Source organism: Clarias gariepinus, chromosome 3, assembly GCF_024256425.1.
Source record: "Clarias gariepinus isolate MV-2021 ecotype Netherlands chromosome 3, CGAR_prim_01v2, whole genome shotgun sequence".
NCBI classification, from domain to species: Eukaryota; Metazoa; Chordata; class Actinopteri; order Siluriformes; family Clariidae; genus Clarias; species Clarias gariepinus.
Window position 1 is genome coordinate 13,563,766 of NC_071102.1, and position 13,269 is coordinate 13,577,034.

The 13,269-nt window shown below is 41.7% G+C and overlaps 1 protein-coding gene across 2 annotated transcripts in view; it reads left to right on the forward strand.

Annotated features, from left to right (window-relative positions):
• The first annotated feature begins 5,086 nt into the window (after window positions 1-5,086).
• Window positions 5,087-13,269, forward strand: part of cbfa2t3 (CBFA2/RUNX1 partner transcriptional co-repressor 3) — a 54,470-nt gene continuing 46,287 nt past the window's right edge. For both annotated transcript variants that reach the window (XM_053493319.1, XM_053493320.1), the window contains exon 1: window positions 5,087-5,902. In XM_053493319.1, coding sequence (XP_053349294.1) covers window positions 5,692-5,902 — 211 coding nt within the window. In that variant the 5' untranslated portion in view covers window positions 5,087-5,691. The remainder of the gene's footprint in view (window positions 5,903-13,269) is intronic.

Consider the following 13,269-nt stretch of genomic DNA (forward strand, 5'->3'; position numbering starts at 1 on the left):
AACTAATGTTTTTTTTTTCTGTTGTAGACCTACAAACTGCAAAAAAATTGGTCTTTATGGCTCTAACTCTGTTAGTCGCAGTCTTTGTCTTTCAAAGTCTTTCAAGCTTTAATTTAAATAGTTGTTGTTTTTTTTTTCTTTTTATGCACTAAACTAGATAGTTAAAAAAAACATGAGAAACTTGTGAAACACAAGGGAAAAAACACACTAAATGTACCATAATGACAACTACGGCAACAATAATCAGCATGAATTAAATAGCACCTTCATCTTTGCTAATAATCAGGGGCACACCATGGCACAGAAGAGTTTGCAGCGTTATCTCATGAGAATAATGTGCAAATGACTTAGAAATGTTTTTCGAAATATAGAAATGGTGCATAGGCTTTGTATTCTCTAATTCCCCGACCATTAACACTTTCACTCTCTCACACATGGAGGGGTCATGTGCACTAAATGAGGGACACCCTGGACGGGGGGGGGGGCAATCCATCACACTACAAGGAATTTGCAAACGCCATTTAGTCCAACTTGCATGTCTTTGGACTGTGTAAGGAAACCGGATTACCAGAGGCATGTGGCGTGTTTTTAAATCAATGTGATAGGGTGTGTGAGTGTGTGAGTTTGTGAGTTGGCACCCGTCTTGTGCCCTGGGTACCCTGGAAGAGAATAAGATAAGTGGTACGGATGCATGAACTCTGAACTAGTGCATGTGTGTTATGGATGGAGAAGTGACTCATTGCACTAAGCTGCAATTAGCTGCAGTGTGTGTGTTGGTGGTAGTAGACGTGAATAGCGCTGACATGGCGCAGAACAGATAAAGGCCTGGCGAGCCGATCAGCTAACGCTTTAATAAACTTATCAGAGCTTGTACAGGTCACACTGTAGAGCTGCGCATGACTGATTACTGATCACCTCAGCAGCCCAAAACGTTTCTCTTTTTTTTTTTCTTTTTTTTTCAGTGCATGGCAACGATGAAGAAAAACACATACTTACAGTTACTGTTATAAGGGTACTTATCTTACTCTTACATGAACATGCAATCATTCCCACAAAAACTCACAGATATACAGTACTGTGTAATAACAGCAAAGATTAGTGTTAGTTCAAATTATTGGCTCATGTTTAAACATTTGTAGTATGAAGATACAATAAAGAGTAATGAACTAAATTATACTCATACTAAGACTCATACACAGCCAAGGTACAAAATAAGTACCCACCTGGCTGCAACTTACCCTCTTAAAGGCTGTGAAAGCATTAAAGGGGTAATTAAATTTTTTGCTCCATTTTTGTAAAATAAGTAATGACATGGTGAAAAAGTTACACAGTGAAAATAATTAAAAGAGGGGGGCACTAACTTTTACACATGACTGTATAGTACATAAAAGCACATATACAGTATGTTACCAACACACGCACGCACACACTCTCGCACACACACACTAACACACACACACTTAATGGAAGTTAACCATCACACAACCACAAGAAAACGCATTTTTGAGTCAGAGATATTCAAACACCCACCCACACACACACACACACACACACACACACACACGCACACACACATTTAATGAAATTTAACGATAATACAGCCACAAGAAAATTTAGAGTCAGAGATCCTCAATTACACCCACAACTGTGTGTGTATGTGTGTGTGTGTGTGTGTGTGTGTGTGTGTGTGTGTGTGTGTGTGTGTGTGTGTGTGTCACACATGTTAGAGAGCTGCTCCTTTACTACTGAAATACTAAACACACACACACACACACACACACACACACACCTGGAGAGACTTGTCTCTGCACTAAGTTATTCATACAGTCATAGTCGCTCACACACCAATTCATTTCAATCAGTAGGGTAGAGGGCAGCAGCATGGCATTCAAAATGACATTGATGTTTTATTCTTACATCCTCTTTACTGCTGCTGGTCTCTGAGACTAATTCCGTTGTACAGTATTACTACAATGACAATAAAGTCTCGTTATCTTTGTCATTGTGGTTTTGAAACAAATGACAGTGTGAAGAATGAGCCACACTCAATTTCACTGTTTGTCACTGCAGTCAAGACTAAACTAAGTAACTCAAGGCAAAACGAAGCGGACACACAAGCACACAACTCATCTTATTGGTCTGTGGGAGGACACTGAAATACCCAGAGGACACCTGCAAAGCACATGGACACCCACGCGCAAAGATCAGAGGTCAGATTTGAGTCTGTAACCAATAACAAATGTTAACGAAAATAAAATTTACAATAACAAGCAGCTGTGCGAAATAGGTAGCCTAATTTATGATTCTGTGTAAAATCTATGTGGTCTACAGAATTGTGAGCATTTATACTTGTGCGCTGGTCTGCCTGCAATTACACCGTTAAACCACTAGTTGGTGGTGATGTTTCTCAGAGACTCAGCGCAGTAGTAATGCTACTGTGGCCAAACCACCAAACCCTGACAATGTATGTACAGTAGGACAGCATACATCCTTTGCAAGTGCAATCCAACAAGCCCAGGATGTCTGGAACTAAGCGTAAAAGCAGCAGCGATGAAGCTAACACTGCTAAAAAGCGGCAAGCAATAATAATAGAGACAAAAGTGAATACAGAGTGAAAAGAGGACAGACGTTGCTCGTTTTTTAAAAATGATTAGTTTGACCATTGACCACCCATTCTAAAGAACCAGGAAAAGATCATCGAACATGTTAGTTTTATACTGTGTATAGCCAAATGTGTTAGTAAATTAGTACCCTAAAAATGTTTGTTGAACTTACGAACAAATCGGACTTACAAACAGGCTCTTGGAACGGAACTCATCCATATGTAGAGGACCTACTGTACTGCAACTGTATGGCAAATTCTCCTGCGCAGATCTTCTTAGGGTTGGAGCTAAAGAGTACTTACTTTTAGAGTACTGTTACTTTTAATGAAACTATCATGACACAGAAAAGTAAGAATACAATATTTATGAAGTTTTTTGGTAAATAGAGGGGTGGAAGGAGAAAGATTGAAATGCTTTGCCACGAGGCGTGCCGATCACACATGTTAAGTTCTTCGTCATACATTTTTGGGAGGTGCACTTCAGATACGGCGTATGCAGTACGAATGTGGTCCATTACAGGGCAGGATGCACAAGCACCCACATTCATACCCTTATTGACACTTGGGGGCAATTTAGAATGAATCTGGTATGGTCCTGGGAATTGGGAGGGAACCAGAGAACCCACAGGAAGACATGGGTGAACATGTGGAACTCCACTGTGTTACACCACTGTTCCTTCCTTTTTCTCTAACGTACGCTGACATTATGGTGTCATTTTTTTGTCATTACTACTGAAGCACATAGTGTGTATATTCTCATATAAAATCCCATTCGAAGTGCTGTTAAAGGTGCTAGAGTCAGTAAAGTATTACTGTGGCCTGAGTGATACCATGAATCGTGTTGCTTATTAGTGTTTCTTGTCATTCTGTCTTTATTAGAGACATCGGTGCGTGAAACCTGGTGAATCACAGGGCGTTTCTACATCAACACACAAAAGGAAAGTCCCTAAAATATTTTGTGGTTTTACAGTTAGGGCTCTCTTGCAAAAGTCCCACCTGTAACACATGGACAACTTCCCACACACCACAAGCACGCACACACACACACACACACTACTCTCACATCCACTCTGCTGGCCGCCATGTGTGAGTGTTTGGCAGTGACAGACGGTACATCTGTGTGTGCACATCCCCTTTCACTTCTGTACTTTACCATGTGTGTGTGTGTGTGTGTGTGTGTGTGTGTGTGCGTGTGTGTGTGTGTGGCTGGCCAGAGGGCCACAGCAGGTCCCAGCTGTGATGGCAAGATCGGAGCATGACACACACACACACACACACACACACACACACACACACATGGACACACACACGGACACACACATGGACACACAAACACACAGGAGCCAGATCGTGGCCATCAGGAACACATATGGCAGCTCTCAACGCTTTTTCTCTCTCTCACACACACACACACACACACACGGTGTCTTGCTGTCATTCTCTGTCTTTCTTCCTTAATTCACTTTTCAAACTCAGTTTTACTGGCATGACAGCTAAAATATTTCATATTTCATAACTGATATAATGGTTAAAACACTATATTATACATTAAAGCACAATATTAATATAACTATAACATGTACAGCATTGTTTTCATTCTGATTCAGATTATATCGAGTGATCCATGTTGCTGTTTTTGATTTGTCTTGATCCGCAAGATCTGCGCAAGTTTCACGCCAGAATCTCTTCTTGTTGCAACACTCCCATTATTTAACCGGACTTGGGACCGGCGCTGCATGCCCTCACTGTGTTGTATAGGGTGTTGTGTAGGGTTGACGGTCATGCCCTAGGCTCTAACAGTGCCGACCCAGTCGATAGTGGGGTTGACATCCAATCAGCAACCCAAAGCTTCAGCTTATTCAGCTTCAGTCTTTTTCACTTCTTGGGAGTAATGTACTGCGTAACTAACGTAAATAACAAAACAACTGATTGCCTGATATTTCCATGATATTAATGATGACACCACAGTGTGTTTAATATTATTGCTGTTTATCATGATTTTCTATTATGAGTATTGGTGCTATAATTAAAGCACATCTGTATGCACATTGAGAAAAAAATATATATTTTAGGAATCATTCAAACATGCAAAAACACACCAAACATCTGCCATCAGTCAGATGGCTTTCTCTCTCTCTCTCTCTCTCTCTCTCTCTCTCTGTGGTTTTTGTATTTCCACAACGTCTTCAGCTTGATTCTTCCGCTGAAAAACGCAAGTACCTGAGAACAGTTAAAATACCAGGAAGTGTTCACCATCCTACTCTAAGGATAACGATGCACCACTTGGTGATCCTGAAGAAACAGCACATGCCAGCTCTCAGTAGGATTTTCTAAAGAGCTCACGTTGTAAACACTTTTGTGTCTGATTTAAACAAGACGTCTCGCTCACACGCACAAACCAAAGAACTCGTGCCACTGATTCGTGTGTATCAGTAAGAACAGTTTACCAAGAGCATATGTCCTGCTGTCTGAGTCACTCATCTGCAAGGGCGTGTGAGTGTAAAGGGTGTCAGACAGGAAACGTGTGGTCAGAGAGAAGTTCGGCCAGGAAGGGGAAAAGTGAACTGCTCACACAGCTGGTTCCTGCCAGAGGAAACCGTCACGGCGGCTATCACGTCCTGCAGGGCTATTACCTACCCCTGGGAAACAAGAGCTTACACAGAGGGATCGGAGAACGCCCACATACCCAGACTCGCCCTCTCTACACGCCGTCCGAGCTTAACATGGCAAACAGACCCCTGTGTACTGCTATCAAAGTTCTCAGGCCCTATCAGGGAGGGAGAGATAGACAGAAAGTGAGAGCGAGCGAGAGAAAGATAGAGAGAGAGGGTGGGAAGTAACTGTCGTGAAGGAGGAGTTGCTCTTTAGGTCCACTCTGCTGTCATAGTCGTTCAGATGTGAAGAACCACTCTGCTGTTTCCTATGAACCGATATATAAATATATATATATAATTTTTTTTTTATATTTTATATTTTAAAGTGAGACTTGTTTACAAAGACAGGAAAAGTGTGGAATTTTGTCAGGCTTGGATATAAAGTTCACACTGTGCTGAATCTCCTCCAAAGGCTTTGAGGATCAAAGTGGAGGAATGTACGAGATGACTTCAGCACTTCACAGAGACAGGTACAAAAGGACTGGGAGCAGGAGGCATTCCTCATCTTCCGCTTCTTCGCTCTCCCGGGTTCTGATGTCTCCGAGAGTAGCCACGGTAATGCTGACGAGCCCAAGAGGCACATCAGAAAAACGCCACGTGCATCAGCTGGCACTGTCCTCACACACGCAGAGGAGACGGAACGCTGGTGAGTCGAGGTTAAGATCGAGAATACGGGCTTCCTAACGCTGAGCATCTAAAGGTTTTTCTTCCTTTGTCTTTGAAATAGAGACACAATGCATCTCTATTTTCCAACAACATATTATAGAGTCAATGTTAAATACATTATGTTTTTGGGTTTTTTTGGCTTTTTTTTTTAGCACCAGGCTGATATTTATAGTTTGCAAAAGTCACATGGTATTAATATTTGTTCACTTATAGTATCAATTTTCATACTGCATGCATTGCATGTGATTTAGTAAAAACATTGTCATGTGATTTCATTTTTCACTTGGGATTTCTCATGTGTTTATTTTCACATGGAAATTTTTATATATAGACATGGGTCTTATTTTTTTATGTCATGTGATATGTCACATGGGATGCACATGTGTTTACTGGATTTTGTTTGAATTTCTTGGGATAGCATGGAGGAATGAATCTGTTTTTCACCTATGATCATATATAATTTACAAAATGAAATGGAAGAAAAATAACATAAATTAAAAATTTCTCCCACAGTCCAAAGACATGCAGATTAAGCTAACCCGCTATTTCAAAACTGCCCATAGTGTGTGAGTGAGTGTGTGCACGCCTGTGCTCTGAGATGGATGGAAACTGCCTCCAGTGTGTACCCCACCTTGTGCTCCTCCAGGCTTCCCATGACCCTATACAGGACAAGTGGTATAGAAAGTGAGTGAGTCAAATTCAATTAAATAGCAAGAAATAAAAAAAAAAACTACTGGAGTTAATTGACTCCCCATTAACCATTGCTTTTCAAAGGGACGGATATCTTTATTGATTTTTTTGCGAAAGCTTCAGATCAGGAAACAATACACTACTGAACTAAAGCAACACTCACTCATTCATTGTCTAAGCCACTTTAGCCTGTATAAGCTGGAGACTTAGGGCATGAGGCGGGATACATCCCGGATGGGATGCCAGTCCATCATAGGGCACACACTACAAGCAATTTGGGAATGTCAATTAGCATAGCATTGTTGTATAGAAAAAGGAAACCAAAGGAGAACATGCAAACTGCATACACTCAGACCCAAGGCAGGAATCGAACCCAGACCCTCAAGGTCCAAGGTGACAGTGCTAACCACTCCGCCACCATGCTGCCCTTAAACAGCACTTAAAGCCCTAAAAATTAACAATGCTAGAAACAGGACTGGTTGATAAACCAGCTAACCAGCTTTGCCTGAGGTTTGTAGAAGGTACCCCACATGTTTAGCATACAGTGTTACCTCCGTCAGTGCTAACTGAACGTGCTAAATAGAATGTGAAAACAGCCACCAGGGACTTGGGCTGCATTAACATTTGTGTATTAGCATGTTTTTTTTTTTTTTTTATAAACAGTACACAATTACTGCAATACTAGATGTTCCTGTGGCAGGATGGTGGCTTAGTGGTTAGCGATATCGGCTCACACCACCACCACTGGGGGTTAAAATCTCCTCTATGGTCTGTGTGCATGGAGTTTGCATGTTCTCCCCAGTGCTTGGTGGGTTTCCTCCATCTACTCCAGTTTCTTCGAACAGTCTAAGACATGCAAGAGTAAGACATGGTTGGCATTACCAGATTGCACATAGCGTGTGAAGGTGTGTGTTTGTGCGCCCCTTTCCGTGTGTATACATCTTATGCCCCGAGTTCCCTGGGCTAGACTCCTGGACCCCTTCACCCTACACAGAATAAGTGGTGTACATACTGTATAATAGATGACTATACATTCCTGCGTTCTTTTTTGTTTGTTTTAAATAAGAAAGTTATATATTATATATTATACAGTATATATATATATATATATATATATATATATATATATATACATATATATATATATATATATACTAATTTGTAGGCATCTCACCTGACGTGTTCCACACCCAGCCAGTAGGGTTTCAGAGCAAGGAAGTGAAGTGCATCTGGCATCTTGGCAAAAATCAATATGTGTGCATTGGGTGGCGAATGCTAATAGGAACAGCCAAAAGAACATCATTGGATCCAAAGCAGCATCAAAATCATCCAGTACTTTGCAAAGGTCTTGATCCACACCTTAATTCTTCATAACAAATGTAATTAAATAATGTAGATAAAATTAAAGAACTGAGAACAAATGTTTGACTGTGCCAGGCTGCAAAGTGGGTGGCATGGTGGCTTAGTGGTTAGCACTGTTGCCTGCGCCACCAGGGTCCAGGTTCTCCCTGTGCATGGATGGTTTCCTCCATGTTCTCTGGTTTCCTCCCACAGTAAGAAGACATGCCGATTAGGCTGTAGTGTGTAAATGAGTGTGTATGTGTACAGTATGTGCTCTGCTATGGATCGGCCCCCTGTCCAAGGTGTACCCTGCCTCGTGCCCTACGTTTCCTGGGATAGGCCCCAGGCCTCCCGCAACCCTCTATACAGGATAAAGCGGTTGGAACAGACGATGAGTAGATGAGGCTGCAAAAGTGTCTAAAGATACCAATTGTAAAAAAAAAAAAAAAAGAAGTTGTTTATGTAGCCACTTGATTCAGCCTCATTTCCACTCTCGTCTGTTCCAACGACCATTCAGGTAGCATTCAGCATCACCAGTATACCAATCACCAGCCGGATCATCTGTCATCATCTGCACCTGTTTCTCACTGGTTCATGCCTTAAATTAGATGGGTTTTATGCTCGAATGAATCATGGGTCTCTTTTTGACTTAACAAACAAAATACATTCCTCTGAAACTGGTCAGGTACTGTACAGGCACTGGACTGAAAATGAGAGACGAAAACTCGGCAGAAATGAGAGCCAAAAATGAAGTCCTCGGGAAAGCTTAGAGAACTATTCCTTAAGGATAGGACATTACAAATATAAGACAGTCTGGCTCGTTGGAAGCAAAATATGTAGAAATTAGGGGTGGCTCAGGACTGTGTTTTTATGGGAACTCGAGGAATTCGTGCAATTAGTATAAAAAAAACTGACCTGCTTGATGACTTCTACACAAAACAAACTGAGAAAAGTACAGGATTGAAAATTCAGACAAAGTGTGAAAAAACTCAAAGGAAACTTTTGTTCAGAAAGTTCTGCACTCACTCTGTGTTCAGTGGCTAATGTCAGTGGCACTGCTGCTGTTTTTGGAACGCTGCCTGAGGCCTTTAAAACACGATCCAGCGCGTGTCTCTTTAGGAAGCAGACTTTCTTCTTCAAACAGACACACACACACACACACACACACACACACAAAATGTCAGAAAGCTTTAACTGGATTTCTCAGTATGCGAGTGTGTCACGCAGTGTTTGGCATTACCTGCGTCTGCGTGCGTTCGTCATCAGTAATGAGCTTGTGTGCGTGTCTGTCTGATAAGTGTTGTATAATTAGGTTCAGCCGCTGTAGCAGTGTGATAAAGAGTCAGGCACCAGCATTCAAACCCGACCCCCGTACGGGAGCGCGGGACGGACCGGGCCTGCTTGTAAACACACCCGCTACGCACCAGTGTCACACCCTGCTCACCTGTCAGAGAGGTGCTCGGAGAGCAGGGCATGATGGGAGGTGTAGTTTAGTTGTGTGATCAGAGGGCGGGGCTTCCCAAGAGGGAGCAGATGTGTTCGAGCTTAAGCACAGCTGTGCAGGCTGATAAGAGAGGAAGGGAGATGTCGGCACGCGGGATCCTCTTATCACCCGCACACACACATATGCGTACACACACACACACACACACACACAGAAACAGAGCACAACGGGCGCCGAGGCTTTACACGCAAACAAGGATTCACACACACACACACACACACACACACTCAGAGAGAGAGAGAGAGAGAGAGAGAGGTGTTAAGGGATGGAAGGATTGTGAATTAAATGAAATGTGTAGTGTGTGTGTGTGTGTGTGGCAATGTGATCAAGCAGAGATGGATGGTTTCATTAGGAGACAAAGACCAACACCAAAATAAAAACATTGCCTGCTATAATCACCAGCTCTTAGCTAAATTCAAGTTTAATAGCTTTCACAGGTATTTTACCTGTTTTTTATGTACTTATTTTTCAGTTACGTATTTTTATTTCTACTGTATTTTTAAATACAGAATGGAATCCACCTCGATTATAATTCTAGCTCTAGAGTTTATAAAACCCCTTAATTCTTTTGTATTTTGTCCTAATGTGTAAGAGGAAACACATATATGATGTAAGTGTGTATGTGTGTGTGTGTGTGCATATGTGTGTGTGAGGGAACAGTTAGCCTTCCTATTTCTGTTTCCTGCACACTCGCTCTGCGGTCTCTATGAGGAACAGATGTTCACAACTCGATACTGCGTTGCATCCCCCAGTTCCCTGCTATCTTCAGTCCCAGCACTGCCAACTGCCAGCTCTCACACACACACACACACACACACACACACACACACACACACATACACGCGTGCGCAAACATACCCACACACACAGACACACACACACACACACACAGGGTCTACCCATCAACACACACACACACATTCCTGTGAAAGCGTTCGTCTCCACAGCTGTTCACTAACACACTAAATAATGGCGTTCATTTTTAAACCTGCGGTGTTCAGCATGGAGAATTACTGAACTATAGCTTGCAGTCTGTCTCTCTTTCTGTTTGTCTTTCTGTTCTTCTGTTTCTGTTTTCTTTGTGTCTCCATCGTTCTCTTCATCACTCTGCCTCTGCAATGTGGTACTCTTTTTTACTTCCTTTATGTCTGTTTTCCTTCGTCCCTGATTTATTGAGGGATCTGGATTCAGATACTGATTCTGATCCTGTTTTTATTTTCTTTTAGACTGACTGAGATTCAGGGTGATCCAATTCCAGGTCTGATTGTGATTAGGAGTGATCTAATTCTTGGTGTGGGTCTGATTAGGGGAATGATTCTGTTTTTGGTATTTTGGTTCAAATGTATCTGATTCTGGGTCTGAGTATGATTAAGAGTGATCTCATTAAGAGTGATCTCATTAAGAGTGATCTCATTCAGAGTGCGATTCTGCTTCAAAGTGATCTAATAGCGGGTGTGATTCTGCTTCGAAATGATCTGTGTATTTCTGTTTTAAAGTGATCTCATTCAGAATGTGATTCTGTTTTAGAGTGATCTGTTGCCAGGTGTGATTCTGAATCAGATTGTGATTCTGATCAAGAGTAATCTTATTCAGAGTGTGATTCTGTTTTAGAGTGATCTGTTACGATGTCTAATTCTAATTCAGCATGAACTGTTCCCAGGTGTGATTTTGATTCAGCGTAATTTAATTGTGAAGTATGATTCCAATTCAAAGTGATTTGTTGCAAGGTGTGATACTTATTCAGAGTGATCTGATGCTGGGTGTGATTCTGATTCAGATAGAGATTCTAATTCTGATTACCTTCCTGACAGTGGTCCTGTTTCAGAGTCATTAGATTCTGAGTGTGATCTCAAGTTAATTGCTTTTCTGATTTAAAGTGATTTGATTCTTGGAGTGATTCTGATTGGGAGTGATTCTGAATCTGATTGGGAGTGATTCTGAATCTGATTGGGAGTGATTCTGAATCTGATTGGGAGTGATTCTGATTCTGATTGGGAGTGATTCTGATTCTGATTGGGAGTGATTCTGATTCTGATTGGGAGTGATTCTGATTCTGATTGGGAGTGATTCTGATTCTGATTGGGAGTGATTCTGATTGAGTGTGAACTGTTGCCAGGTATGATTCTGACTCGGAGTGATCTAATGTCAAGAGTGATTCTAATTCAAAAGAATCTCATTCAGAGTGTGATTCTAATTCAAAATGATTTGTTGCCAGGTGTGATTCATAATTCTGATTCAATTTCTGACATTGGTCCTGTTTCAGAGTTATTGGATTCTGGCTGTGATTATAAGTCAACTTTTTCTGCATCTGATAGGTCTGATTTAAAGTGATTTGGTTCTTGGTGTGATTTTGATTGGCAGTCATGTGATTCTGATTGGCAGTGATCTGATTGCGAGTAATTCGGATTCAGATAGAATCTACTTGTCTTGCCATTTTTCTCATCCCACTGAATTGTCGCTCTCATTCTCCTTATGTCCTCTTTTAATATGTCACGGAGCTGGTAGACACATTCCTTTTATTATTAATTCTCTCCCAATTTCTGTGACTCAGGGAAGAGGGATAGAAAGAGATAGACAGATGAAGAGTAGACGTAGGACATCTGCCTGTGCAAAGTCACCACATTCGCATCCTCAGTCTCGGTGTAAAGGCGTCTGTCGTTGCCTATGGCCATCTGCTCATTAGATAAACTCCTTCACAGAGCCTGTCCTTAAAATAACTATCATTTACATGGCCGCCTGTAGCGCCGACTCAATAGGACAGTGAATGCAAAAGAGCGTGGATGAGGACAATAGTGCTGCTGCTCTCCGAGTCTTATCTCTGTCCAACACACAGGCCGCTGTACGAAAGGATTTACAATGTGGATGCTGACGAAAGGGCAACGGGCCTGCAGGTCTCTCTCTGTCTTTTCTCACTATCTGTCTCTCCATCCCTGTGTCTCTGCAGAGACAGACCATCATTTCCACATTTCCATCCTGACACAATGCCACGCAATCAGGGGCCCATCTCTGCATGCTGCCTCTTCAGCTATCAGATGGAGACAAAAGGCAGGGAATGGAGAAATAGAGAGGAAGGACAATGGAGGGGAAGGACGCACAGGTGCTCTGAATGCCACTGGGTCGAGGTCGAGGTGCAAGAGTGGGGCAGCCAATAAAGATATAGAGAGACATTTAAGTCTTGGGCAAACATTCTGAGGTTGTAAGAGGGTTACAAGGTTAAGAGTTGGTGGTGAGAATAGAGAGAAATGGAGGGACAGGAATAAAGAGATACTGATCATTATTGCATCCAAGATCAAGTGCCCCTACACACAAACGCACACACACACACACACACACACAATATCGTAAAATAATATTAAATATTTCAACGGTTGCTGTTATTATTATTATTATTATTATTATTATTATATTTTAACTCTTCCTTTACTGAGACTGATGCACAGAGACCACGCCCCTTTTACTAATCCTGATGCACAGAGGCCACGCCCTTTTTTCTGAGACTGATGCACAGAGACCACACCTCCTTTATTGAGACTGATGCATGCTTTCCTCTTTTATGTTCCATGACTAGTATGAATTATATCATTTTAATTATTCAATATTAATTATTTTATCTTTTTTTGCCAGTTATAAGGTATTTTGTCCTGATGTATGATATATGATTTGTCACGCATCTCCCCAACTTATTATTTATTCAATCCCGAGTTCCGAGCATTGCTAAACCACGATAAGGAAAAGAAAGATAAAAGTGGGGCGAGTGGGGGAATAAAGAGGGAGATGCAGAAATAGAGAGAGAGAGATGTGAGAGATGTCAT